Genomic DNA, 25,503 nt, shown 5'->3' with positions numbered 1-25,503 from the left:
TCAAATATGGGGTGTCTAGGAAACCTGATTTCTCAGGTCTATAAACAACAATTCAACAAACCATATTAATTAGTTACAAGTTTCACTACAAAATAAAAAAATTCAATACTTAACTTCGTGTTACACAGGTGTGTCACAAGCAAAGGGCAACATACAAAATAAGCAACAATACATAGAAGGTACAGCAAAGTAACTAGTGTCAATGATGCTATAGAACTTGCTAATCTTGAAACTAATCTTCAATTGAGCTGCGACCCGTTGGATGCAGTACTTATGTCCTTTTCACATAGAGGCCACTACTGCCGCGTTGTCATCTTGGAGAGCGGTCAGTCAGCATGCTATTGGCTGACTTATTCTCACAGCCGTCTCTTCTCTTTCGTTCCAGACTGGCATGCCAGCACCTGACTTTACGCCGTAACAGACATGTTGCTCATCTCCCCCCTTTTCCCCCTCTCTTAGCATTCTGTCCACTCCTCCACCCCTTCTCTCTGCCCATCACCTCCTTCACCCCCTCTCTCTGTTCATCTCCTCACCTTTCCTTCCTGTGTCCATGTCCACCTTTTCCCCTCTCTCTATCCATCTCCACCCCTTCCCTTTCTCTGTCCATTTCCTCCTCTCCCTATGTCTATTCATCTCCTCCTTCCCATCTCTCTGCCTGTCTCTTCCTCCACCTGTCTCAGTCCATCTCCTCCTCTCCTCTCTGTCTGATCATCTTCTACTCCTCCTCTTCCTCCTCCTCCTCCTATCTGTGTGTATCCCGTCCTTCCATCTTGCTGCCTGTCCATCTCTTTGTCCTCCCTTCTCTTTCCATGTTATTACACTCATCCCAATAAAAGGCTGAAGGTTCTTATGCCTACAGAGTACCAAACTTGACTGAAATCTTTCCATGGATTTCAGGAGAGCTTTTTACCCAAGGAACTCTATGCATATGCACTCGTGAAATATATTTTACTCATATTTAACATATTTCATGCACATTTGAACACATATTTCACCTGTATCTATAGTGAAATCCCCCTGCAGTTTCATTTTCACACAGCTCAACGTTTATGATGACATACCTCCTGAAATGTGTGTTGTAAAATGATGTATCTTTCTACATACACTCAGCGGCATATGTGAACACTGGCTGTAAAGAGTGTTGTGAATAGAGTTAGTAGCAAAAAAATAGTAAATTAAAAAGTCCTGCAGTTTTTCACATATCTCAGTATTTGTATCATCTGATCTGTGTGTCATACAATGATACAATTTTTGTAGATACATTCAGTGGAAAATTTGTATACTGTACATGAAAAATGTTGCTCATATGCAGCAGTGATGAAGTAATAAATTTAAATGTCTTGCATGATGTGGTAGTTTCTCATGCATTCAATGTTTATGGCGTCTTACCACCTGAACTAAGTGTCTTACTGATTTAATTTTTTTCGTACATTTAGTGGCATATGTGAATACTGTCTGAAAAATGTGTCATGAATACATTTAGCAGTAAAGAAGTAATAAATTAAAATGCCTTGCTTGATGTGGCAGTTTTACTGCACGAACAGCAAAACTGTAGTAAGTTACAACTTTTTCTTGCTTTTATCACTTTGTAGGGTTGGCAGTCAGAAAAAGTTTTGTAAAGATTTGAAATTATTTGTATAGTCTTTTACACATCTCTAAGTGCTCTCATTCTCAAATACCGGGTAGCTAAAGCATGAATATTTTCGCATCGTGGGTTACACTGCTTTTTCACACCCACTCCTGCACCTTTGACAGACGGATGGTTCTAACGCCCAGTGATTCTTTCCAGACAGTAAACGAAATGTGTACCAAATTAGGCTGAAATTGGTCCAATGGTTTAGGTAGGGATGCAGAACACACATGCATACATACATTTGTTATAATTTGTGTGGATTCCAGAGTTATCTCTTCCTCTTCCCCACTTCCCCCCATTGCCCCCCCCCCCCCCCCCCCCACCACCACCCCACTCAAATGCAGTTTCCTATCAATAAATGTTATGCGTCATCTGTAAATCCTTCCGAGGTCATGTTCATCCCACTGCTCCTTTATCCCTGACTTGGGTCTGACAGTTATTTATGAGGGCTGGTGAAATTTCTGAGTATTCAGGCTGATTGTTATAAGAGCACCTCCACAATACAACTTGAACAGCTGGCATCTCACTATATTCTTCAGATGAAAACTTCTGGGAAAGGTTTCTCCACCAAAAGTGACACTGAAATGGTACACGCTATGCCACTTCTCAGACAGGGAGAGTATTATTGTTGGATGAGCATAAGGAAATACAGAAAGACTTAAGAGAAAATTTCCACTACATGTAGCAAGTGTTGGTTCCTGTAAGTGAGGTTAATTGCAAGATAATGACAGTAACAAAGAGAAAGAACACAACAGTATCCAATTACAAATTTAGTGATGAACATCTGGAGTATGTCACACTGTCTAAGTATGGAGGGGTAATAGTAATAACCAATATCTAATGAGCGGGTCACATTACATGAATACTAGGGAAGACAAATGGAAGACATATGTGTTGGACGAATTCTATAAAAGTGCAGTGTATCTGCAGGGTAAATCCCATTTAATAGGTTGCTCTTTCTGTCATCAGTCTGGTTTGGTGCACTCTCCTGTGCCAACCTCTTCATCTCGGACTAGCCCTTTTACCAAACATCCTCAATTATTTGGTGGATACATTCCAATCTCTGTCTTTCCATGCAGTTTTGATACTCTACATCTTCCTCCAGTAAAATAGAACTTATTCCATGTTGTCTTAGCACATGTCCTATCATCTTATCCCTTCTTGTTGTTCCACATTTTTCTATTCTCATCCATCCAAGGGCAAATTCCCTCTTTTTTTATCTTATCATACACACATGTTCAGTGATGATAGGCCCTGCAGAATCCTGCTTCCAAAAACTGCCTTAACTCCTTTCTGTGTTGTGCTCAATTTCCTCCAGGTGCCTTCAGTCCCTAGGGCCACCAGGTCCTTCACCAGATAATCCATCCAGCACTGACTCTGTCATCATATGGAGCATACAGTGTTTGGTTTCCCCTCAAGTACCTTCTTAACCTGTCTTTCTTATAGCATACAGGCTACATGGCCCACCCACTGGATTCTTTCGCTCTTCAGCTTCTGTAGGATTGTTGGCTGTTTATTCAGAGGTAAATTTCCTCAGGCTTCCTTCTCTTCTTCGATTCTCCTTTATCAGAGATCAGTCCCCATATCTTCCTCATATCTCTTCTTAATAGTTTTTCTTTATCTCGTTTAGTCATGCTCCATGTTTATGAACCATACATGACTCCTAGTCATATCACTTTGTTATCTATTCTTACCTTACTGTTCAATGATACTCATTCTGAACTGAGTGTCTCCCTCAGGGAATACATGCATTTCATATCCACATTCCTTGATGTCCATTTTTATGCTGCTGTCACTGGTAAACCAAGATTTCAAATATCTAAATTGGTGAACTCTCTTGAACCTCACGCCATCTACCTCAAGAAATTCTTCCTGCTCTTGTCATCTTCCTAACTGCATTAACACCATTTTGTCTTGATTCACCTTTAGCCCAACCTTCTGTGCATAGTTGTACTCCAGCCCACTCCCATTGCCTAAATTCCCTTATTACTTCCTGTAAGATGACACTGAACAGAACACATGAGAAAGCATCCCCCTGTTTGACACCTATCACAATCTTGAATGTTTCTGATGTTTAGCACTCCACCTAATTTTCAGTATCCTTCTATAGCACCTCATGCCGAATGTTCCAATTCTCTTCTTCCCCAGTTTTCCCACAGTCCATGATTCACTCCCAAACAATGCTGTGCTCCAGACATACATTCTCAGAGGTTTCTTCCTCGAATTAAAGCCAATTTTTGATTCTAATAGACTTATTTTGGCCAAGAATTCCCTATTTCTTTATGCCAGTCTGGTTTTCATGTTCCCCTTGCTTCAATCATCATTTTATTGCCAAGGTAGAACAATTCCTTCAGTTTGTTTATTTTGTGGTCCCCAGTTTTGATGCTAACTTTATCACAAATCTCCTTTCTGTTGCTCATCATTACTTTTGCCTTTCTTCAGTTTACTCTGAATCCATATTCTGTGCACAGTAGACTGTTCATTCTATTCAGTGTGCCTTGTAATTCTTTCTCGTTTCCACTGAGGATAGTAACATTATCAGTGAATCATATCATTGGTATTCTACAACCTTGAATTTTAATGCCACTCCTGAACTTATCTTTTATTCCTGATGTTGCTTCTTCACATTACAGGTTGAATAGTAAGAGAGAAAGGCTGCATCTCTGTCTTATGCCCTTTTTAACCTGAGTACTTCATTCTTCATCTTCCATTTTTATTGTTTCTTCTTGGCTCTTATACGTATTACGTGTTCTCTCTCTTTCCTGTAGAGCTTGCTCCTAATTTTCTCAGAATTTGGACCATCTTGAGCACTTTACATACTGAATGGTTTTTCCAGGTCAACAAATCCTATGAATGTTTCTTTCTTTATTTATTTATTTTTGTATTCAGTCTTGCTTCCATTATCAATCACATCAAAACAGCCCCTCTGGTGCCTTTACCTTTCCAAAAGGCAACCTAATCTCCACCAGACCCTCAATTTTCTTTTCCAGTCTCCTGTACATTATTCTTAACAATAACTTGGACGCAGGAGCTGTTAGTCTGATAACTCTTGTGCTTATGTGTATTTGCTATCTTTGGAACTGTGTGGATGATATTTTTCTGAATGTTTGATGGTGTGTTTCCAGTCATGTAGATACACACAAGAACTTCAATTTTCAATTGGTTGCATTTTGCCCTAATGATTTTAGAATTTACAAAGAAATGATATATATGCCTTCTGCAATATTTGATTGCAAGTCTTCCACAGCTTTGTCAAACTGATTGTAATACTGGATCCCCTGTGTCTTCCAAATCAACTTTCATTTCTTCTCCCATTATGTCAGCAGACAGTTTCTCTCCCTTGCAGATAGAGCTTCAGTGTATTATATCACTCATTCACTCTCTACTCTGTGTTTAATAATGGAATTCCTCTTGCAGCCTTCCTTCACTGCCACCTTTCTTGTAGCTATATTTGTCAGTTTGTGAAGGCATTGCTAATTACGCATATAAAATTTTTTACCATGATTTTCTTTCGTTTTCTACTTTTTTCTTTTGTTCCTGCCAGCATATGTAATTATGATGATGTAATGCACTATTGTGGTTTTTAAATGTAAAGATGTAATTTTAATTATTTCATTTGCCAATGGATAAATATGTTTCTTCCTTTGTAACTGTGGAAACGTTTGTAAATTTCTTTTTTGGTATATTACTAATTGTAAAAAATGCAGTCAAGAACATTTATAAAGATTTATGAAATTTATGATAATGATATAGCATCTGTAGAAAGAGGACAGTGATAGTGATATCGACAGTTGAACAGAGGATGTGTAGTAGAAAGTATGGTGGACGATGCATCTGTGAAGCATGCGCGGGAAAATGATACTGCAGTTTTATGAAAAGCACCCGGAATTGTATGGACAGTGATACCGAACTACGAGAATTTCAATTTGCTTCAGCACTGCAGTACGGAATGCCATCGCCAGTGAACTTTAGGAGCAAATAAACCAGATAGTGAAAGTGCCGCTAACAAGACTTCGTTGTGACTGACACTAACAGCGCTTTTATGCGAATGCATTTTGCTGGCATTGATATTCGGGTGGTGGAACTGTTGCCTTTTGCATTCTATCAAACCATGAAAGTGGAAACTTTAATGAAATGTGCAGTATGTCTGACTTTCAATGACACTGCAGAAGTTTGAACTGCGAGAACAGAGTGGACATTATTTAAGGGGGTGCATCACGTAAAAGAACAATTCTATGAGCTACGTATTTGTGGCTACAGGTACATGAATGTGACAAACTGTGTAGTTACAGACGAAAGCATCATGGACAGTGCACAAAGCGTAGAAATGAATGCTGCCTACGTAATGTGCTTTGCAAGGGGGGACATGTCAACAACGGTCGCATACCAGCATCTTGTGGTCTGTTAATCACTACTGGGTTACTGATACAGCTATGCAGAAACTTTATTCGCATTTCACCAGAGAAGTTTAATAAGTGGAACTGCCTGTATCCTGCTCACATCATCATAACCCAGCGACGACGTGCTGCCCAGCGCAACGCTTTGTATGCAATGAAAGGTTAAGATATTTCACCGAACACTATCCCCTGATCTAAGCACTTCCTTTCTCTATTAAAAGTAGTAGAATTATAGACACTATTCAAATCAATTCTTTGTTTGTTTATGTTTGTTTTCTGCTGTGGACAATAAAAGTACCATTAGTGAAGTAACAGTTGCACAGTAGTCATTGTTGAAACACCAGTAAATATAAACTACTACTTCTCATTAGAACTATTTCTCCTTGCATGTCAAAATTATTGCAGTCACATTATTTTAGGTGATTTTATGTATTTTTGTGAGTACAGCAATGTGATAGTGACTAATAAGAGTATTTTGTCGCGAAATACAGCTGTGTGCGTAAATTACAGTGACCGCCACAACTGTCTGAGATCAGATCAATAACATAAAAGCTGCTATTTCACCATTGATGCACTTCCTGCCATGAGTGCGAATCATATACTTCAGTTGTCAAAACACATGGGAAATGTTTAAACAGTATTAAAAGCTTTGACATTGTACTGCTTCGAGTCATAATATTGAGAGATGCTGGTTATACTCAAAAGCGGGTAAATGTACGGTGAATCCCCACAGTGTTCATGTAATTATTAACTGTGTTGTATGTGATTCACATAATTTTGTCACCTTTTCTAAATTCTATCAGATATTGTCTTTGATATTTTTGAAGTTTTGGAGGGTATATACACAATTTTGTTGACTCAGGTTATTTTCAGAGCAGTTTCTCGTAAACATTCGGTTTTTCAGTTCATAAATGAAGTGGGATTGTGAAATGGAGTAGTGTGACATATAGTTTGGTTTTACAACTAGAATTTAGTGTGACTTCACAGTTCAGATTTTGAGAATTATTTTTCCTATGGGGTAGGTCATCACAAGTCCAACTTCTGTGATTGCCTTTTCAGAGACATCCTCTCCTCTTCAGCTGAAATGCCCACTGTGGTACTCATCAACACAGTATCTACAACCCTAGAGAACTTAAAACACATCTCATCATTCTTCAGTACTTTGGCTCCCACAACTTTCCACACTGATTCTTCCCGATGATTCTCTCAAACTTCAACCTACTGTTACTCATTTCTTAGTTGAGTCTGATTCTAAATCTGCACCTCACAATTCAACATCTGATTTCTGAATCTCGGTCTCACCACGATGTAATCCAGCTGGTATCTTCCCATGTCACCAGGCCTTTCCAAGTACACTCTTTCCTTAAGTGATTTTTAAACAGTGACACACTATTATTAGCTGAAACTTCCTGCAGAACTCAAATAATATATCTCCTCTCTTTTTTCTACTACTGAGCATATATTTTCCCGCAACACCATCTTCCATTGCTTCCCCTATGATAGCACTAAGTGGTTCTCTGCAAATGGACTCTCACTACATTTTGAGAAAACACAGTATATACAATTCTGTACAGTAAATGGCATAACACCATTGATAAACATAGACTATGAACAGAAGTCTGTTGCTAAGGTGGAAAATTCAAAATTTCTGGGTGTGTGCATTGATGAGAAATTGAAATAGAAGAAACACATTGATGATCTGCTGAAAAGGTTAGGTTCAGCTACTTATGCTAGTAGTGTTATTGCATATTTTGGTGAAAAACTTATCGGTAAATTAGTCTACTATGCCTATTTTCATTCACTGCTTTCATATGGCATCATATTTTGTACTAATTCATCATTAAGAGAAAAGGTATTCATTGCACAAAAGCTTGTAATCAGAATAATATCTGGAGCCCTCCCAAGATCGCCCACTGCTTGAATACTGCTCAGCAGTGTGGGATCCGTACCAGATAGGGTTGATAGAAGAGCCAACGGAGAGCAGCGCGCTTCGTTACAGGATCATTTAGTAATCGCGAAAGCGTTACGGAGATGACAAATAAACTCCAGTGGAAGACTGCAGGAGAGACGCTCGATAGCTCGGTATGGGCTTTTGTTAAAGTTTCGAGAACATACCTTCACCGAAGAGTCAAGCAGTATATTGCTCCCTCCTACGTATATCTCGCGAAGAGACCATGAGGATAAAATCACAGAGATTAGAGCCCACACAGAAGCATACCGACAATCCTTCTTTCCACGAACAATACAAGACTGGAATAGAAGGGAGAACCGATAGAGGTACTCAGGGTACCCTCTGCCACACACCGTCAGGTGGCTTGCGGAGTATGGATGTAGATGTAGATGTAGATCACCTTGGAGACATTTATTTAAGGATCTCTGGATGTTCACAGCACCTTCACAATATATATATTCACTTACGAAATTTATTATTATTAATAACCCATCCCTGTTCAAAACTAACAGCGATGTGCATGGCTACAGCACTAGAAGAAAGGATGATCTTCACTATTCTGGGTTAAATCTGTCTTGGGCTCAGAAAGTGGTGAATTATGCTGCCACAAAAATCTTTTGTCATTTGCCACATAGCATTAGAAGTCTGAGAGATAGCCAACCAACATTTTAAAAAAAATTTAATTTTATAATGAAGACCTACAAAATTTAAAGATTTCCTTATATCAGTCCTAAAATATTAATATATAATTGAGAAACAACTTTGTCGATGAGCACCCATAATACAACGACTTATGTGGATTGACGGCAGCATGATGAAGGGAGGATTGTGGTACACCGATGCTACGGTATCTAATGCTACAGCAGACGACACGTACGAGGAGGCTACTATGACGACGGTATCCTAGCCAAATAGGCTAAGGGGCACTTGATATACTTTTTCTCTAATATGTTAATTTTATGACAGAGAATACACTGGTTTTGAAGTTTTTTACTAATTACTAGGAACAACTTTTATGGATAGCAGCCAGAACACACCACAATAACGCATGCTGTGCAAAGATAACGCCGCAGCAGAAGACCACATGGATTAACAACAACATGGCAGAATAATGGTTACGGTATGCTGTTACCATAACAACGAATGCCGCGCAAAGATGGTATTACAGCAGCAGACTTATACAAAGTGGCTACCATGATGACGGCATCCCAACCACACAGGCTAGGGGGTGCTTGATATATACAATCGCCCGTGGCAACAGCGTCCCTACCACAAAAGATAGAGGGCTCTGCTCTAGCCACAAATGATGTGAAAAATGAATGGGACAACGGTTACCTGCATTTTAAATAATTGTAAATTTCTCGAAGTTTAATTAGTTATATTTATTATGCTTTATATTACAACTGGAACAAATTCTAAAATTTACGATTTCTTGCTTAAGCATGTAACACCGTTGGTCACCGTAGAGGGCGTTACCGTCTGCCCACGTGTTGTTGGCCGTTATTTAAGCTCATGCAGAGAGCCAATCATGCATAGTTACCAACCAAGTACAGGCAATGCGACGACTCCAGTGAGTGACCAAATGGGTATAAAAATCTGTAACTTTGACTAATTGCTTGTAGATTACGTACATGATTACTTACTAATATTATAACTTTACAGTATAAATTGCCCTGAAGATGACCCCATCGCGGGTTGAAATCAGTTGGCGGCAAAATAAATAATGCGACTGTGACTGTGATTTTGAATAATTGACAAGAATAGGAAATGCTGGGTGGCTGGATTGGGCAGGTTTTGCATGTGGGTGATCCACAGGGATATGATCCTTGTGGTAAGGGGTTGGGATTGGGAGTAGCATAGGGATGGACTAGCATGTTGTGGAGGTTGGTTGGGTGACAGAACATCGCTTTAGGAGAGATGGGAAGTATCTCAGGTAGGACGTTCCTAATTTCATGGCATGATGATAGGTAATAAAAGCCCTGGTGAAGGATGTGGATCAGTTGTTACAGTCTGGTGTGGGATTGGTGATGAAGAAGACATTACTTTGTGGCTTGGTTCTTGGCGTGCTGGGAGAATTGGGGACACAAGGGGAAATGGCACAAGAGATCTGCTTGCAGACTAGGTATGGGGGATAGTGTCTGTCTGCGGAGACCTTCGTGAGACCCTTAGGATACTAAGCAAGAGAGTTTTAGTCACAGCAGATATGCCATCCCCAGGTTGCCAGACTACATGGGAGGGATTTTTTGGTGTGAAATGGGTGACAGCTGACAAAATGCAGGTACTTTCGTTGGTTGGTGGATTTAATGTGGACACTGGTGTGGATGGAGCTATCAGAGACAATGAGGTCAAAATCTAGGAATGTGGCATGCTGGGTTGAGGAGGACCACATTAAGCAAATGGGACAGAAAGTGTTGAGATTGTGAAGGAGTGAAGATAGGGTGTCTTGGTCCTGAGTCCAAATCATCAACAAAACTGATACACACTAGGGATTTGGTGTTTTGGGAGGCTAGGAAGGTCTCCTGTAGATGGCCCATAAAAAGGTTGGCACAGATGGGTGCCGTGAAGGTGCTCATGGCTGTACCATGGATTTGTTTATATACCTTACCTTCAAATGAGAAGTAGTTGTGGGTTAGGATAAAGTTAGTAAGATTGTATCAGAGAGCCAGACCCTGGTGGTGGAAATCAGTGAGGAAAACCCAAAGGCAATGTATGAGCAGGACCTAAAATTGTATTTACGATTCTTGTAGGTTACTGTCAGGGTAATCAAGTACATCAGAAGTGATCGTGGTGGTATGTTGGCAGCAGGAAGTATTGCAGATGAAACTGCAACACAGTAAGTGAGCAATTGCCACCTCGAGTCACCTTCTGCGAAGGCACAAGGTGGATGCAGTCTTGATCCAGGAACCCCATTTATGTACGGGGGTGTTATCAGGCCTCTGAGGAACTGGAAGTAAGTTGGGCTGGAAATCTAAAATAACCTAGAACATACTTTTATGTCAAAAATAGAATTTTATTCATGCCAATGCCAAATTTTTGTTCTGGGGACTTAATGGCCATCAGGATCAAACAGCATGGGGAAGGAAGCACAATGGTATTTGTACTAGTTTCAACATATCTTCCTTTCTTACGAGATCAGTTCTCCTCCTTTCCAGGAATTGAGGAGACTTGTAGGCAGCCACTGGCAGATGCCAATAAGGGAAAATTGTCGTGAGCATTGAAGCAATCATCTCACCAACACACCAGGTTGAAGATATCATTTGGTAAAACAATGTCTTGCTGCTTGAAGAAGTCTGTAAATGCCTGCTGCACTCCCTCATCCAACATGAATTGTCAACCCTTCATGGCCTCTTTGAGGGACTAACGGTGTGATAATTACACGGGACAGGTTAGGATTATAGGACAACACTTGACTGTCTTCCAATTGTGCATAATGAATGAGGTTGGTCTCCCAGGTCAACAGGTGCCTTTTGCTGAACAGTGACCAGCACGGAACTTGGCACACCATTCCAAAACAGTGCTTTTCGACAGACGTGCCGCCCCATACACATTCTTCATTCTCTGATGGATGTCTATCACTGTTTGTCCTTCAGCAGCCACAAAATGAGTAACAGTAGAAGATCCTGTTGGAACACATTTGGTAATAATCTCACCATAGTTCACACTTCCACTTTTACCACATGCCCGCAGAAAAACATGAATGCCACACTAAACCCTTGCCTACGTGATGGTGCTTCTATGCAACCAACAGAGTTGTATTACATGGTATTTATGCTGTAGCAACAGCCTCAGACGGAAACTTTTTGATCGTCCTTTAAGAAAGAAGGGAAGACATGACTGATATAACTTTTGGGTCCACCTTAATTGATAGTTATGTCTAACAATGGTAAATGGTAATGGAGCCATCCTAATCTGATGACATCTGTAAGGGGAGTTCAAAAAGAAACGAGCCGGAGGCATAATTACAGAAAGCCATACCTGTACGTTAGATGTATTGACCCTGGTTGTTGAGACACTTATCCCACTGTGACGCAAGGCGATGAATGGCTGTCCCATAAAATTCCCGGGGCTGTGATGTTAACCAGTTTCATTCATACAGCTGGACATCGTCATCCAAGGTGAATCGTTTGCCCCTCAGAACTTTTTTAAGGGGACCAAAAATGATTCACTTCCTGTAGCATGAGACAACAGTGAATGCCTAGCTTTACTCGCTAGCCTTGACCACCCTTCGCCAAGTGATCAAATCAAAACGACCAGGCAATTTCACCCATGAGGTCATTCTGCTCCACAACACTGTAAAGCCTCGTATGGCCAACACAGTCGTGACATTCCAGCAGAAATTCAAATGGGATGTTCTCGGCCACCCTCCAAACAGTCCGGACCACTCTCCCTGTGATTACGTTATTTTTGGTTCCCTTAAAAAGGGTCAGAGGGGCAAACGATTCACCTCGGACGAAGACGTCCAGCTGTACGTGGGGAACTGGTTAACATCGCAGCCCCGGGAATTTCATGAGACAGTCATTCACCGCCTTGTGACACAGTGGGACAAGTGTCTCAACATCAAGAGTCAATATTTTTAACATACAGGAACTGGTTTCTACAATTATGTCTCCGGCTCGTTTCTTTTTGAATGCCCCTTATATATAAAGTTTGCAGTAGAAATGGGTGTTAAACTGACCATGGTCTATAGGAATCTTAGAAAAATAGACTTGGACTCCTATAGCGAAGACTTATACTCACACTTATCTGAAGTTAAAACTTTGGTAAGAAATCCCAAGCACCTTGAGAAAATGGCAGATGAAGTGATGTCTGCCACTGTAAACTCATACTTAAAAAACTATCCAGTCACCAAGAAGTGCACAAACAGGAATGTAGATTGGTTGATCAATAATCTGGAATTGCTAAAGAAGAAGGTAAGAAGACTATTCAACTTTGCCAGAAGGAAACGACAATGAGCAAAATATCAGAGCCCTTGCCAAAGACAATCTTGATATTAAGCTAGCAAATCCATCATCCTGGGAGGTATTTTGTGAGGAGTCAGAAAGTGCAGCTGTTAGGGCTAGACTTTCACAAGAATACCAGCAAATCCAGGAGGCACTCAGAGAAAGGAGGATAGTGAGTATACAAGAACAAGGCACGAGATGCTGGACGTGCTTTGCAAGACTCACTTCTCTCAGTGCATTCTTGCAGATAACACAAACTAAGATTCAGTCTCCATGACACACTGGTTTTCAGGTAACCAACAGGAGAACTGGGGATCTGTCAGAGATAGTGTTGACATTAGGAAAATCCAGTGGTGGTGGGAACATTTCAATCATTTATGTCACCAGGCCCAGATGGAATATTTCTGGCTCTATTACAACAAACAGGAGAGAGATTAACCAGACACCCATATAGCCTGTTCAGAATTGGTCTAGCAGCAGGGGTCATTCCTAATGCTTCAAGGACAGTGAAGATTGTTTTCATTCCAATGCCTAGGAGAAGTAGTCACACTGAGGCTAAGGACAGAGGACGATCAGGCTGTCCTCCTTTCTCATAAAGACATCAGAAAGACTGGTTAATGTTTATATTAGCGAAAGGAGGTTAACTGAGGTTCCTCTACATGAAAACAACACACATTTCAACTGAGCAAATCATGCAAAACTGCAAACTTGTTAGGAGGTGGAAAAAGCTCTACACTTTCAGAAAATTGTTCTCTGCATCTTCCTGAATACTGAGGAAGCTTTTTGTAATATGACCTTCAAATCCATGGTTAGAGCTGCAGAAGCGCATGGCATTAACATCATTAACTGGTGGATTAAGACAATGCTTGGTAGACAAAGGTACAAACCACAATGATGAATGAGAAAATGGCAGTCAGCACCACAAGAGAGTTTCCTGAAGGAGGAGTTTTGTCTCCACTACTGTGGAAGCTAGAATGAACTCATAAAATAGTTAAATGCTGGAACTTATTTTTTTGCAAGCATATACAGACAATTTAGCCATAGTAATACTTGGCAAATTTGCAAGTACTGTTAGAAAAATAGCACAATTCACTCTGAACACTGTTCAATACTGGTGCAAGAAACAGTGTCTAAGTGTAAGTTCCAAGAAAATTGTTATGTCACCATTAATGAGGAAGCATATCAAGGGCACGTGCTTGAACCATGAGCTCTCCCATGGAATTCTACCAGCAGTTAAGGTAGTGAAGTATCTAAGGGTAGCCCTGAATGCACAACTAACATAGACACCCCACACAAACAATATATGTTCCAAGGAAAAGGTGGTCTCATTTGCAGCAAAAGGGTTGTTGATAAAAACTGCAGTCTAAGCCCTGGGAACATGTGTCAGATATTCACCTCTGTAATAAAACTTATGATAATTTATTTGATTACAATGGGGTACAATGAGGTACAAGAGAAGGTGGCTGCAAAAGAGCTTGTGGAGGTAGCGGCAGGGGCATACAGGTTAAAAACTGGAAACATTTAGGATAGCCAGAATTGCACACTAATACATTGGATGTGATGAAGATAGGAATGATCGGGGAAATGTCGGCTGACTGCACAGAACCTTCAAGCTGCTTCAAAACTTTTGAGAGTAACAATTGGAAGTAAGGAGCTGTGGAATAATGAATGACAATACCATTCGGGAGACATAGTCGGTTCACTGATGAGTTAAAAACGGGTGAATGTGCTGGAGCCAAAGTATACGGGGTACAGCCTAGACTAAAGTGTGTAATCTCTCTAGGAAAGCTCACCAAGCTACTTCAGATAGAGATATTTACTATCAGCGTGTGCACAGTGGAGAATCTACATAAGTGCTACAATGAGATCAAACGTTGTTGCAGAGTGCCATGAATCACTTGTGAGGCTAGGGGAAAGCATCATGGTAAACATGCTTGGGTTGTAGGTCAATCAGGAATTAATGGTAATCAACAAACTGACACACTGTCTGGGACAGGAGTAACAACTTCATTTGTTGTACCGGACCCTGTCTTAAGGCCACTAAGGTGATGGAAAAATCAAAACTATGTGGCTGGGTAGTAACCCTGATGAAAGATATTAATCCACGTTTTTGAGCAGAGGAACAAGGTGCCTGCTTTCTCTTTGGTACACAATTTTGATCTGAAAGACAGACTGACTGATAAAAATTGACTGCTTCAGGTTACTATTTACGTCAGATTTTTACTATGATCAATAAACATAATTTAAATGTATTTACTGCTTATGAAAATATTCTTGCTTCAAAGTAAAAGATAGAATTTAGGGCAGTTTGAACTGAGTTCGATTGCAGGCTTTTTAGAAGAGGAAGGGGTTGAAATAAAGAGGAAATTCATTGGATGACATTCATTGAAGAAGTTATTCAGCACCTGATAAGTTTAAATGGAGTTTGTAATCAGTTTTTTCCAACCGGACAGTGGATTAAACATCAAAATTAACTGTAGATTGAGAATCCACTTACTGTCAGTGCAAAACTTTTGAGTGCATCTAGAGAGGAATAGAAATATTTTTATTGATAAGCATATCATTTACTATTGGAAGAAGGAAAAACAGATGAATGTCCTCAATTATTGCAACTACATATAAGTGCACAACAGTTTTCTCAGGCTTTGTCAACAAAAAACACACTTCTTGCCAAACCTATCACCAGAATTCATCTTTCTTAAATAAAGTCTAATATGAAGAATATCTGGGAAAATAAGGACCAATATCACTCATCTCATAAAAAGTTGTCTTGTTTGGTTATGCTACTTTATAATTAGGTTATTTTGAGAACTTTTAGTTATTTTTGAAATTACTTCTGGAAGCAAAATATTATTTAAAAATTATCTTTTCTACAAATGTTCCATTTATAAACAGGTTCCAAAACAAAGATGGTTGTTGAAAAGGATTCCTCTTATTGAAAAGATTAAGAAATGCTGCTTGAGAGGATAAAAGAATAATTAATGGTGATTAGTGTGCAAAGATTGTTTGCCACAAGTCATCAGGAAAGACAACTGAAAATGTCGCATCATTCTCCGCCATGACAATGCCAGCATGCTAACAATGGACTATTTGAGGGAGAAAAACTTCAAATCAGTGTCTCTTTGTCCTAATTCCCCTAATTTATCACCTAACAACTTCTTTTGATTCCCTTATGCCATGTAAATATGAGTGGACAGAGTTTCATTACCTCAAGAGCCTCTTAAACCTTTTCAAAATCATGTTTTTGAGGTAGTAACATCAGAGTAGAAAAAATATGCCCAGAGCATGAATGCATGCAAATGCGTCCAAATTTTAAAGGTGAATATTTCGGGATTAGTATCAAAAACGTTTTTCTTTCATTGATCTTATGAAAACTTATATGGCAGCAATCCAAACCAGCCAATTGCTACTCTTTTAACTGACGTAATAATTTTGCTTCACAAAAACATATCAAGGACACATAGTAGCAAACTGACAAAAAGAGAACCCTTGGTCTTGCAATACAATGGTGCTAACTCTTTACTGTATACACTAAAACAGTACTCAAGTAATCTGCAGTTAATACTGCCTCTGTACTCTTAGTAATGTTTTTATGAGTTGTTCAAATGATAAACTTTACGGCCAGTAATGTCTCAGATGTGTTGACTCAAAGTGAAAAAGAGATTACTGTGTTGAGATGAAAAGTGGATAAAACAGCAGCAACAGTGACAGTAATGACAGTAATAATATTAAAGGTGATAATACAAATCAAAATAAAATAATCTCCCTCTTTTACCTTTTACAGAACATTCTCTTTGTTCAAACCATCAGCTTCTTACCATTATCTGTCTTTGTTTTACCAATGACTGTAATTTTCATCTTTTTAAACAAATAATTACTTTGCAGTGCATGTACAGTAGCATGAAAGTTTATTTCTTTAGTTAGTGACGTGAAGAATATTCACTTACCCTCGGAAGATGTCTACAGATGCAACCCTATTCTGTCGACGGATTATTTGCAGTACCTCATTTCTTATGATTGGAGGTGCATCACCAGGGTTTGGGCTACCAAGGTCCTAAACAAAATTTAAAAAAACCTCTTAGACCATCCCACACATACATCCAAGTTGCAGATATAATTTATAACCCATTTTTAATCCAAGAGACTTACTATTTCATAGTGATTCAAAACGATATTTGCAAAATTTCTATTAGAAGAACATAAACACATACAGTGAGATACTGTTAAGAAAAAGTAACATTTTCTTTTTGAAATGAGACAGTGAACAGTTCAGAATGGAAATGGTTATGGCATCAAATGTATTTGCACACTTTTTTGTTTTGTTTTGTTTATCATGGTAATGTAGCGAAACAGAACAAATTTCAATATGATGCACGGGAGCTGTAGCACTACCTCACCTTTAGCATCCACGCAAGCAGGCATCATGATGGAGGCAGACGATCTGGCGTGGACAGTACAGCAGAGTAGTGTGGAATCTTGCCACGGAGGGTGCTTGTGACACACGGTATGAACAGATCTGCTGGCAGAGGTGTTTGCCTGCATACTGCAGTACGCCGTGTGGGCCAGAGCTTACTTAAGAGTTTGACCACCACAGACATCACCTAGTGTATCATATGTCACGTGTTGTGCCAAGTGCATAGCTGTTAATTGTCCACACCAGCCACTTGCCGACTTTTTCCTATCCTTATCTCTACACAGGTTCAAACTGCCTGCTTCCTCGTAGATCGACTCACTATGTGAGCTCATTGCCCTCCCACAGGGTTCTGTTCCCTGGCTATCATCGAGCCACCTTCGGTCCATAAAGTATCTATGCCAACTATGTAGTGAAGTGGCATTGTCACGCCTGTGAAGATTTTAAAGTGGTGACAAAGGACATTCTTATGCATGTGACCCCCCCCACCCCCCTATATTTTCTTTTCCCCTCTACTAGCGCCACCATGGGGCTGACATTTCTGCAGTGCTGGCAGGCATAGTTGCGCCTACAGAAGAGCCAGCAGCAGCAACAGGAGCAGGTGCAGATGCAGGTATACCACAATGCAGGCTGGTTGAGTATGGGGGATGGGGGGGGGGGGGGGGAGACGCATGCGTCTATCGTACCATGTGCCACACCTGACTGTTTGCTGGTTTCAATGACTCGATGGGAAGATGGGAGAATTACCTATGCTGGTTCTTACTGTACATCCAGGTAAACTGTATTGACCATCCAGTATATATGGCTGCCTTATTGTTGCCTAGCAATGCAGGCTTATACAAAGTTCTCCACAGTTTTAAGCCATCCACTGAGCCTGAAAAACTTTCCTTTGATGAGCTTTGTCAGTTGCTTACGCAATATTTTGGTCATCAAACCCATGTGATGTGGTGGTGGTGGTGGTGGTGGTGGTGGTGGTGGTGGTGGCAGCGGCGATGCATTTGCAATTTAACCAGCACCACAAGCGCCCCGGGCAGCTGTATGCAGTCTGGATAACAGATTTACATGGCCTCTCACACAAGTGTCGTTTTGAGTATCCCAAACATGCTACTTCTTAAGCAAGCCCACTAATTCAGGACTTGGCAGTCAGGTTTACTCCTGACCACAAGGTGCAAACTAAGGTGTTGACCTTGACTGACCCTTCTTTAGCCAACATTGCCCAAATTGTGATACACATGAACTTACGGTGGTGGCAAGGGCTTCCTTCCTGGAAGTGGCACAATTGGGTGTGCATGTTAACAAAACCCTGGAGCCATGAATAATATCACAAATAGCCTCCCCAACTTCCGAGTCACCACGTGTCCTGGTGCAATGCCATTTCGGTACTGCCTGCCCTCACCTGTACTGAGCTTATCGAGTTTGTGCTGCTCGCAGTGTCGTAATTCCCACCAGCAGCGTGTTTTGGGTCCTTGGCATGGTTCTTCTTCCTCCTGTTGGGTGAGCAACCGGTCCTGCTCCAATTGTCATTTGTTGCACATTCGCAGAGATTGCCCACACCTGCAGGCACCATGTGAGGTGTGCGTGTGGATCGGTCATTGGGCAAATGTTTGTGACACTCCAAGGGCTGTAGCCAGTCTTCAGATGTCCAAACATTTTATGTGGACTCTAGGGTTGCCTCTGACACCCCGCACACATTCCCTCAGGGTATTATGCTAACATTGGTAGTGATAAAATTTCAGGTACACACTGAAGCAACAGTCAGCCATCTAACTCAGATATGTACAGGCTATTGGGATGTCCCAAGTTACAACAGCCGCTCCATAAGGTTGCTTATAGTGAACAGCGTATTGCTTTGCGGAGGCAAATGTCCATTTCTGTGCATTATAAGAATGTGGAATGACAACTTGCCTCAGCAGTAGTCAATTCACCATTGCCACAAAACATTTTTGGGCTCAACACACCTTCTGTTTTTTGCTTCCAGATCATTGACAAAGTGCATTTAGTGACTCAACCCACATCTTTTCATGATTTGGACTCCTTACAGCAGTCCTATAACCTGCTACAAGAGAACGCTTTGGACCGAGCAGAAAATTTTGAGGCACATGTTTCTCTTACGTCATTTGTGGTACCCAGTTTTTGTGCCCCACCCCATTTCCATTGTCACGTGTGACAAAATAAATGCTGAGTTGCAGTGTTGGCTGGATCTTTTTTTTTTTTTTTTTTTTTTTTTTTTTTTTTTTTTTTTTTTTTTTTTTTTTTTGGTAGGGTTTAAGGGCGCTCAACTGCTGAGGTCATTAGCGCCCAGTCACTGGTGTTAGAGCACAAGGAACCTGCTAAAACTCAAGGGGATGGGGGGACATCAAAAGGACCTGACAAAGATGCAGATGAAATAAGTAAAAAGGTTAAATGTCTTTGGTCAAGCCAGTTAAAGTTACAAAACGCAGAAGACGAGCAGCTGCTCGAGTGTCATCAGCTAAAACATCCGGTAAGGTAGATGGTAGGGACAGGACAACACGAAATTGACTAAAACGGGGACACGACAATAAAACATGGCGCACCGTTAATGCCTGACCACAAGGGCACTGCGGGGCTGGGTCACCAGAGAGCAGGTAGCGGTGGCTAAACCGGCAATGCCCAATCCGCAACCTGGTCAGAAGGACCTCCTCGCGCCGAGATGGTCGGGAGGAAGTTGTCCAAGCAGTTGGGAGCGGTTTTACTGCCTGGAGCTTGTTTCCTTGGAGGGATGACCAAGCATCCCACCACAAGGACACAAGCCTCTTACATACATCCCCACAAACGTCAGATGACGGGACACAATGGGAGGCTGGCCGAGGCTGGAGGACTGCAGCCTTGGCTGCAGCATCCGCAGCCTCATTCCCAGGCACTCCTACATGTCCGGGGACCCATAGAAAGCTGACAGAACCGCCATTATCAGCGAAAGAATGGAGGGACTGCTGTATTTGTTGAATCAAGGGATGGACCGGATAGGGAGCCCCAAGGCTCTGAAGAGCACTGAGGGAGTCAGTGCAAAGTACATACGATGAATGGCGGTGGCGGCGGGCATACTGAATGGCCTGATGGAGAGCAAAAAGCTCGGCCGTAAAGCTGGAACATTGGTCAAGGAGCCGGTATTTAAAGGTGGCGGTCCCGACGACAAAGGCACAGCCGACACCATCGTCAGTTTTGGAGCCATCGGTGTAAATAAAGGTGTGACCAGCAAGTCGAGCACGAAGTTCGACAAACCGTGAGCAATACACTGCAGCCGGAGTACCCTCCTTCGGGAGTGAGCTGAGGTCGAGATAAATACGAACCGGAGCCTGGAGCCAAGGTGGTGTCGGGCTCTCACCCTCTCTGAAGGTGGTAGGGAGGGCAAAATCCAATTGTCGAAGCAGGCGACGGAAGCGGACTCCGGGGGGCAGCAGGGCAGACACATACAACCCGTACTGACGGTCGAGAGAATCGGCGAAGAAGGACTGGTAAGAGGGGTGTTCGGGCATAGACAACAGCCGGCAGGCATACCGACACAGCAGTATGTCGCGCCGGTAGGTCAATGGTAACTCGGCAGCTTCAGCGTAAAGACTCTCGACAGGACTAGTGTAGAAGGCTCCGGTCGCAAGACGTATCCCCCGATGGTGGATGGAGTTGAGCCGGCGTAAGAGGGATGGCCGAGCGGACGAGTAGACGAAGCTCCCATAATCCAGCTTCGATCGGACTATGGACCGATACAAGCGAAGCAGGACAGTGCGATCCGCTCCCCAAGATGAACCGCTAAGAACTCTGAGGACATTAAGGGAACGTGTACAACGGGCCGCCAAATAAGAGACATGTGGAGACCAACACAGTTTCCGGTCCAACGTGAGCCCTAGAAACTTAGTTGTGTCCACGAAGGGGAGAACAACGGGACCGAGATGTAAGGATGGCGGAAGGAACGCTTTATATCGCCAAAAGTTGATACAAACCGTCTTCTCTTCAGAGAACCGGAAGCCATTTGCCACGCTCCATGAGTAGAGGCTGTCTAGACAACGCTGGAGGCAGCGCTCCAGGAGGCATGTTCTCTGGGCACTGCAGTAGATCGCGAAGTCATCGACAAAGAGGGAGCCTGAGACATTAGGTGGAATGCAATCCATAATTGGATTGATCGCGATGGCAAAAAGGGCTACGCTCAAGACGGAGCCCTGAGGCACTCCGTTCTCCTGGAGGAAGACGTCGGACAATACGGAACCCACACGTACCCTAAACTTTCGATCCGTTAAAAAGGAATCAATAAAAAGGGGCAGACGACCGCGTAGGCCCCACTTGTGCATAGTGCGGAGGATACCTCCTCTCCAACAGGTATCATAAGCCTTCTCCAAGTCGAAGAACACGGCTACCGTTTGGCGCCTTCGCAAAAAGTTGTTCATGATGAATGTCGACAAGGTCACAAGGTGGTCAACAGCGGAGCGGCGGCGACGAAAGCCGCATTGGACATTAGTAAGTAGTCGTCGAGATTCAAGAATCCAAACTAACCGAGCATTAACCATGCGCTCCATCACCTTACAGACACAGCTTGTAAGAGAAATGGGGCGGTAACTAGAAGGAAGGTGTCTATCCTTCCCGGGTTTGGGTATAGGAACAACAACGGCGTCACGCCAACGCATGGGGACCTGACCTTCGGTCCAGACGCGATTGTAGGTACGAAGAAGGAAGCTTTTGCCCGCCGGAGAAAGGTGTGCCAGCATCTGAACGTGAATGGCATCTGGCCCCGGAGCAGAGGACCGGGACAGTGCAAGCGCACGTTCGAGTTCCCGCATAGTAAAGGGGGCATTGTAAGTTTCCAGATTCAGCGAGTGGAAGGAAGGTCGCCGAGCCTCGTCTGCCTCTTTCCTGGGAAGGAAGGCAGGATGGTAATGGGCGGAGCTTGAAACCTCCGCGAAAAAGCGGCCAAAGGCGTTGGCGGCAGCCACAGGATCAACAAGGACCTCATTACCTGAGGTCAGGCCAGGTACTGAGGAGTGGGCCTTAATGCCCGACAGCCGGCGCAGGCTACCCCAAACAACGGAAGAGGGAGTAAAACTGGTAAAGGAGCTCGTGAAAGAGGCCCAGCAAGCTTTTTTGCTGTCTTTGATGACTCGACGGCATTGCGCTCGGAGTCGTTTGTATTCAATACAATTCGCCAACGTAGGATGGCGACGAAAGGTGCGTAAAGCACGTCGTCGAGCACGGATAGCGTCCCTACAAGCCTCGTTCCACCAGGGGACGGAAACGCGACGTGAAGAAGAAGTAGTACGAGGTATGGAACGTTCGGCAGCATGGATAATAACAGCCGTGAGGTATTCGACCTGACTGTCACAGCTGGAAAAATCGTGGTCCGGAAAGGTCGCCAGGGAGGAGTAAAGTCCCCAGTCAGCTTTCAGTATGTTCCAGCGCGAAGGACGTGGGGATGGGGTGTGGTGCAGGAGACGAACGACACAGGGGAAGTGGTCGCTCGAATAGGTGTCAGAAAGGACATACCACTCGAACCGACGGGCAAGAGTGGTAGAACAGATTGAGAGGTCCAAGTGGGAGTAGGTATGAGTAGAGTCCGAGAGGAAAGTCGGGGCGCCGGTATTGAGGCAGACAAGATTGAGATGGTTGAAGACATCCGCCAAGAGTGAGCCTCTTTGACAGGATGCAGGAGAGCCCCAAAGGGGATGATGGGCATTGAAGTCGCCAAACAATAAGAACGGCGGGGGAAGCTGATCGATCAGGTGCATCATGTCAGCCCGACTAACAGCAGATGACGGTGGAGTGTAGATGGTACAAACTGAAAAAGTAAAAGCAGAAAGAGTAATGCGGATAGCTATTGCTTGGAGTGGGGTGGTCAATGGGATGGGATGGTAATAGACATCGTCCCGAACGAGCAACATGACCCCACCATGAGCTGGGATACCGGCCACAGGGGCGAGGTCATACCGCTCCGAGGTATAGTGGGAAAAAGCAATACGGTCAGTCGGGCGCAACTTGGTTTCCTGGAGACCAAGGACGAGCGGACAGTGCAGGCGGAGGAGCAGTTGTAATTCCTCCCGATTAGATCGAATAGCTCTTATGTTCCAATGAAACAACGCCATTGCTAGTCAAAAAGTTGGGGGAACGAGACGGGGAAGAGCTGGTCACCTCGATGGCCGCGGAGGGCCAGGTTGCGAGGCAACAACGCTACAACTGACGGCAGGCGGATCCGGTTCCATCGACTCGTCGCCAGCTGCGGCCGCTGTCCCTGATGGTGTAGGAGGGGCCGCATCATTTGCCGACAAAAGGCCGGCGGAACGCCTGGCAGCAGAGCGTCCCGGCGAAACTGAGGACGGCCGGGAGCAGCGACTCACGGATGAAGCGTCAGATGAAACGCGCCGGGGTGGAGAGGGGGATAGAGACTTCTTCTTGGAGGCCTTCTTGGAAGGCCGAGGAGGCACAGGGATGGTGGGCTGGACCCGAAGAAGGTCCTCACGCGCGGGGTCCGTTTTGGAACGCCGGACCTCGGAAGCTGGGGTCCGGAACGTTTCCCCGATGGACGCCTGAGAAGAGGATCGCTTCTCAGGTGGCGTGGGGGGAGGAGGAGGAGGAAGGGTGGCCCCTGGGGCAGGGGGGGTGGGGGCCGCGGGGGAGGAGGAGTTGGAAGGGAGGGATTTGGGAGGCGGAGGCAGAGCCCCCTGATGGGCAGAGGAGGCGGAGGGGGGACAGGATAGAGGTGAGGATACAGCGGAAGGAGTGGACACAACTGAGGCAAACGAAGTGGCTAGTGACACGGGATGAAGGCGGTCATACTTCTTCCTGGCCTCAGAATAAGAGAGCCGATCCAAAGTTTTGATCTCTTGTATCTTTTTCTCCTTCTGATAGGCGGGGCAGTCTGGGGACCTAGGCGAGTGGACGCCAGGACAATTAGGGCACCGAGGTGGTGGGGTGCAAGTATGTTCCTCACGAAGAGGACGCCCACAGTCGCCACAAAGGGGCTCAGCCTCACACCGGGACGACATGTGCCCAAAGCGCAAACACCTAAAACAGCGCATAGGAGGCGGGACGTAAGGTCGCACGTCGCACCGGTAGCACATCACCTTTACCTTCTCCGGGAGAACGTCCCCCTCGAAGGCGAGGATAAAGGCCCCGGTGTCGATGCGACGGTCTTTGGGGCCGCGCTGGACTTGCCGGACGAAATGCACGCCGCGGCGCTCGAGGTTGGCCCTGAGCTCCTCATCAGACTGTAGCAGGAGGTTACGATGAAAAATAACCCCCTGCGTCCTATTTAGTGCCAGATGTGGGACAATGGAGACTGGGATGTCCCCTAGGCGGTCGCACGCCTGGAGTGCCGCCGATTGTGTGGCAGAGGTGGTCTTGATAAGAACGGACCCTGATCGCATCTTGCTGAGAGCCTCGATTTCCCCGAAGACGTCCTCAATGTGCTGAACAAAGAACATGGGCTTGGAGGTGGCGAACGTCCCCCCATCTGTTCGAGAACAGACCAAATAGCGGGGGAAGTACTTCGCCCCAAGCCGGCGGGCCTGTCCCTCCTCCCATGGAGTGGCCAAGGGGGAAAGGGCAGGAGAACCAGAACTAGAAACGGTACCTTTTCTTTTGGAAGACTCGGCCGCAGAGCGACCTGATACGTGTTGACGTTTCATGTGCGAAACGTCCGCCCCGATACCACCCACTCCGACCAGGGGCTCTCCCCACGGGCGCCACCCAGCCGCAGCAAGGGCCACCTGGCAGGATGACCATTGCCGGGAGTCCTGATGCCCCAAGGAGACGGGCATCTACTCCTTGGCCAACGTGGGGAGGGTGCAGCTCAGGTATCGGCAGTACGATCCCTGTGTTGTCAGGGGGCTACAACCTAGAGGGTACATGACGACCCCACCACAACGGGCTGGCTACCGTGCTGGATTTCTGGTGCCATGGAAAGTCCATCATGATCGCTGGTGCAGATGGAGATGCACTATGGGCGTAACTTGGACAACCCATCAGGCGTTTAGGCCCAATTTGAGGAATAATGGGTATGGTGACAACGCCGGTGCAATGCTGAGTGCCAAGGTCTTAGTGCACTTAGGACCAGTGGTACACCATGTAAGGTGTCCTTCCCCAAAAGGCTCGTACTTCTGTAGAATTTTGAAAAATGGAGGTCAAACCCCAAGGGGGACCATCACATTAAGGCCAAAACATTTGAGACTCCT

The 25,503-nt window shown here is 44.0% G+C and overlaps 1 protein-coding gene across 1 annotated transcript in view; it reads right to left on the bottom strand.

The window, feature by feature from the left end:
- The window catches only part of LOC124620513 (heparan-alpha-glucosaminide N-acetyltransferase-like), a 105,388-nt gene that overhangs the window by 45,775 nt on the left and 34,110 nt on the right, over window positions 1–25,503 (bottom strand). The window contains exon 5 of the mRNA XM_047147074.1: window positions 16,869–16,975. Coding sequence (XP_047003030.1) covers window positions 16,869–16,975 — 107 coding nt within the window. The remainder of the gene's footprint in view (window positions 1–16,868; window positions 16,976–25,503) is intronic.

Source organism: Schistocerca americana, chromosome 1, assembly GCF_021461395.2.
Source record: "Schistocerca americana isolate TAMUIC-IGC-003095 chromosome 1, iqSchAmer2.1, whole genome shotgun sequence".
Classification (NCBI taxonomy): Eukaryota; Metazoa; Arthropoda; class Insecta; order Orthoptera; family Acrididae; genus Schistocerca; species Schistocerca americana.
Note: the sequence above shows the minus strand (reverse complement) of the source record. Positions and strands in the feature narration are given on the sequence as shown.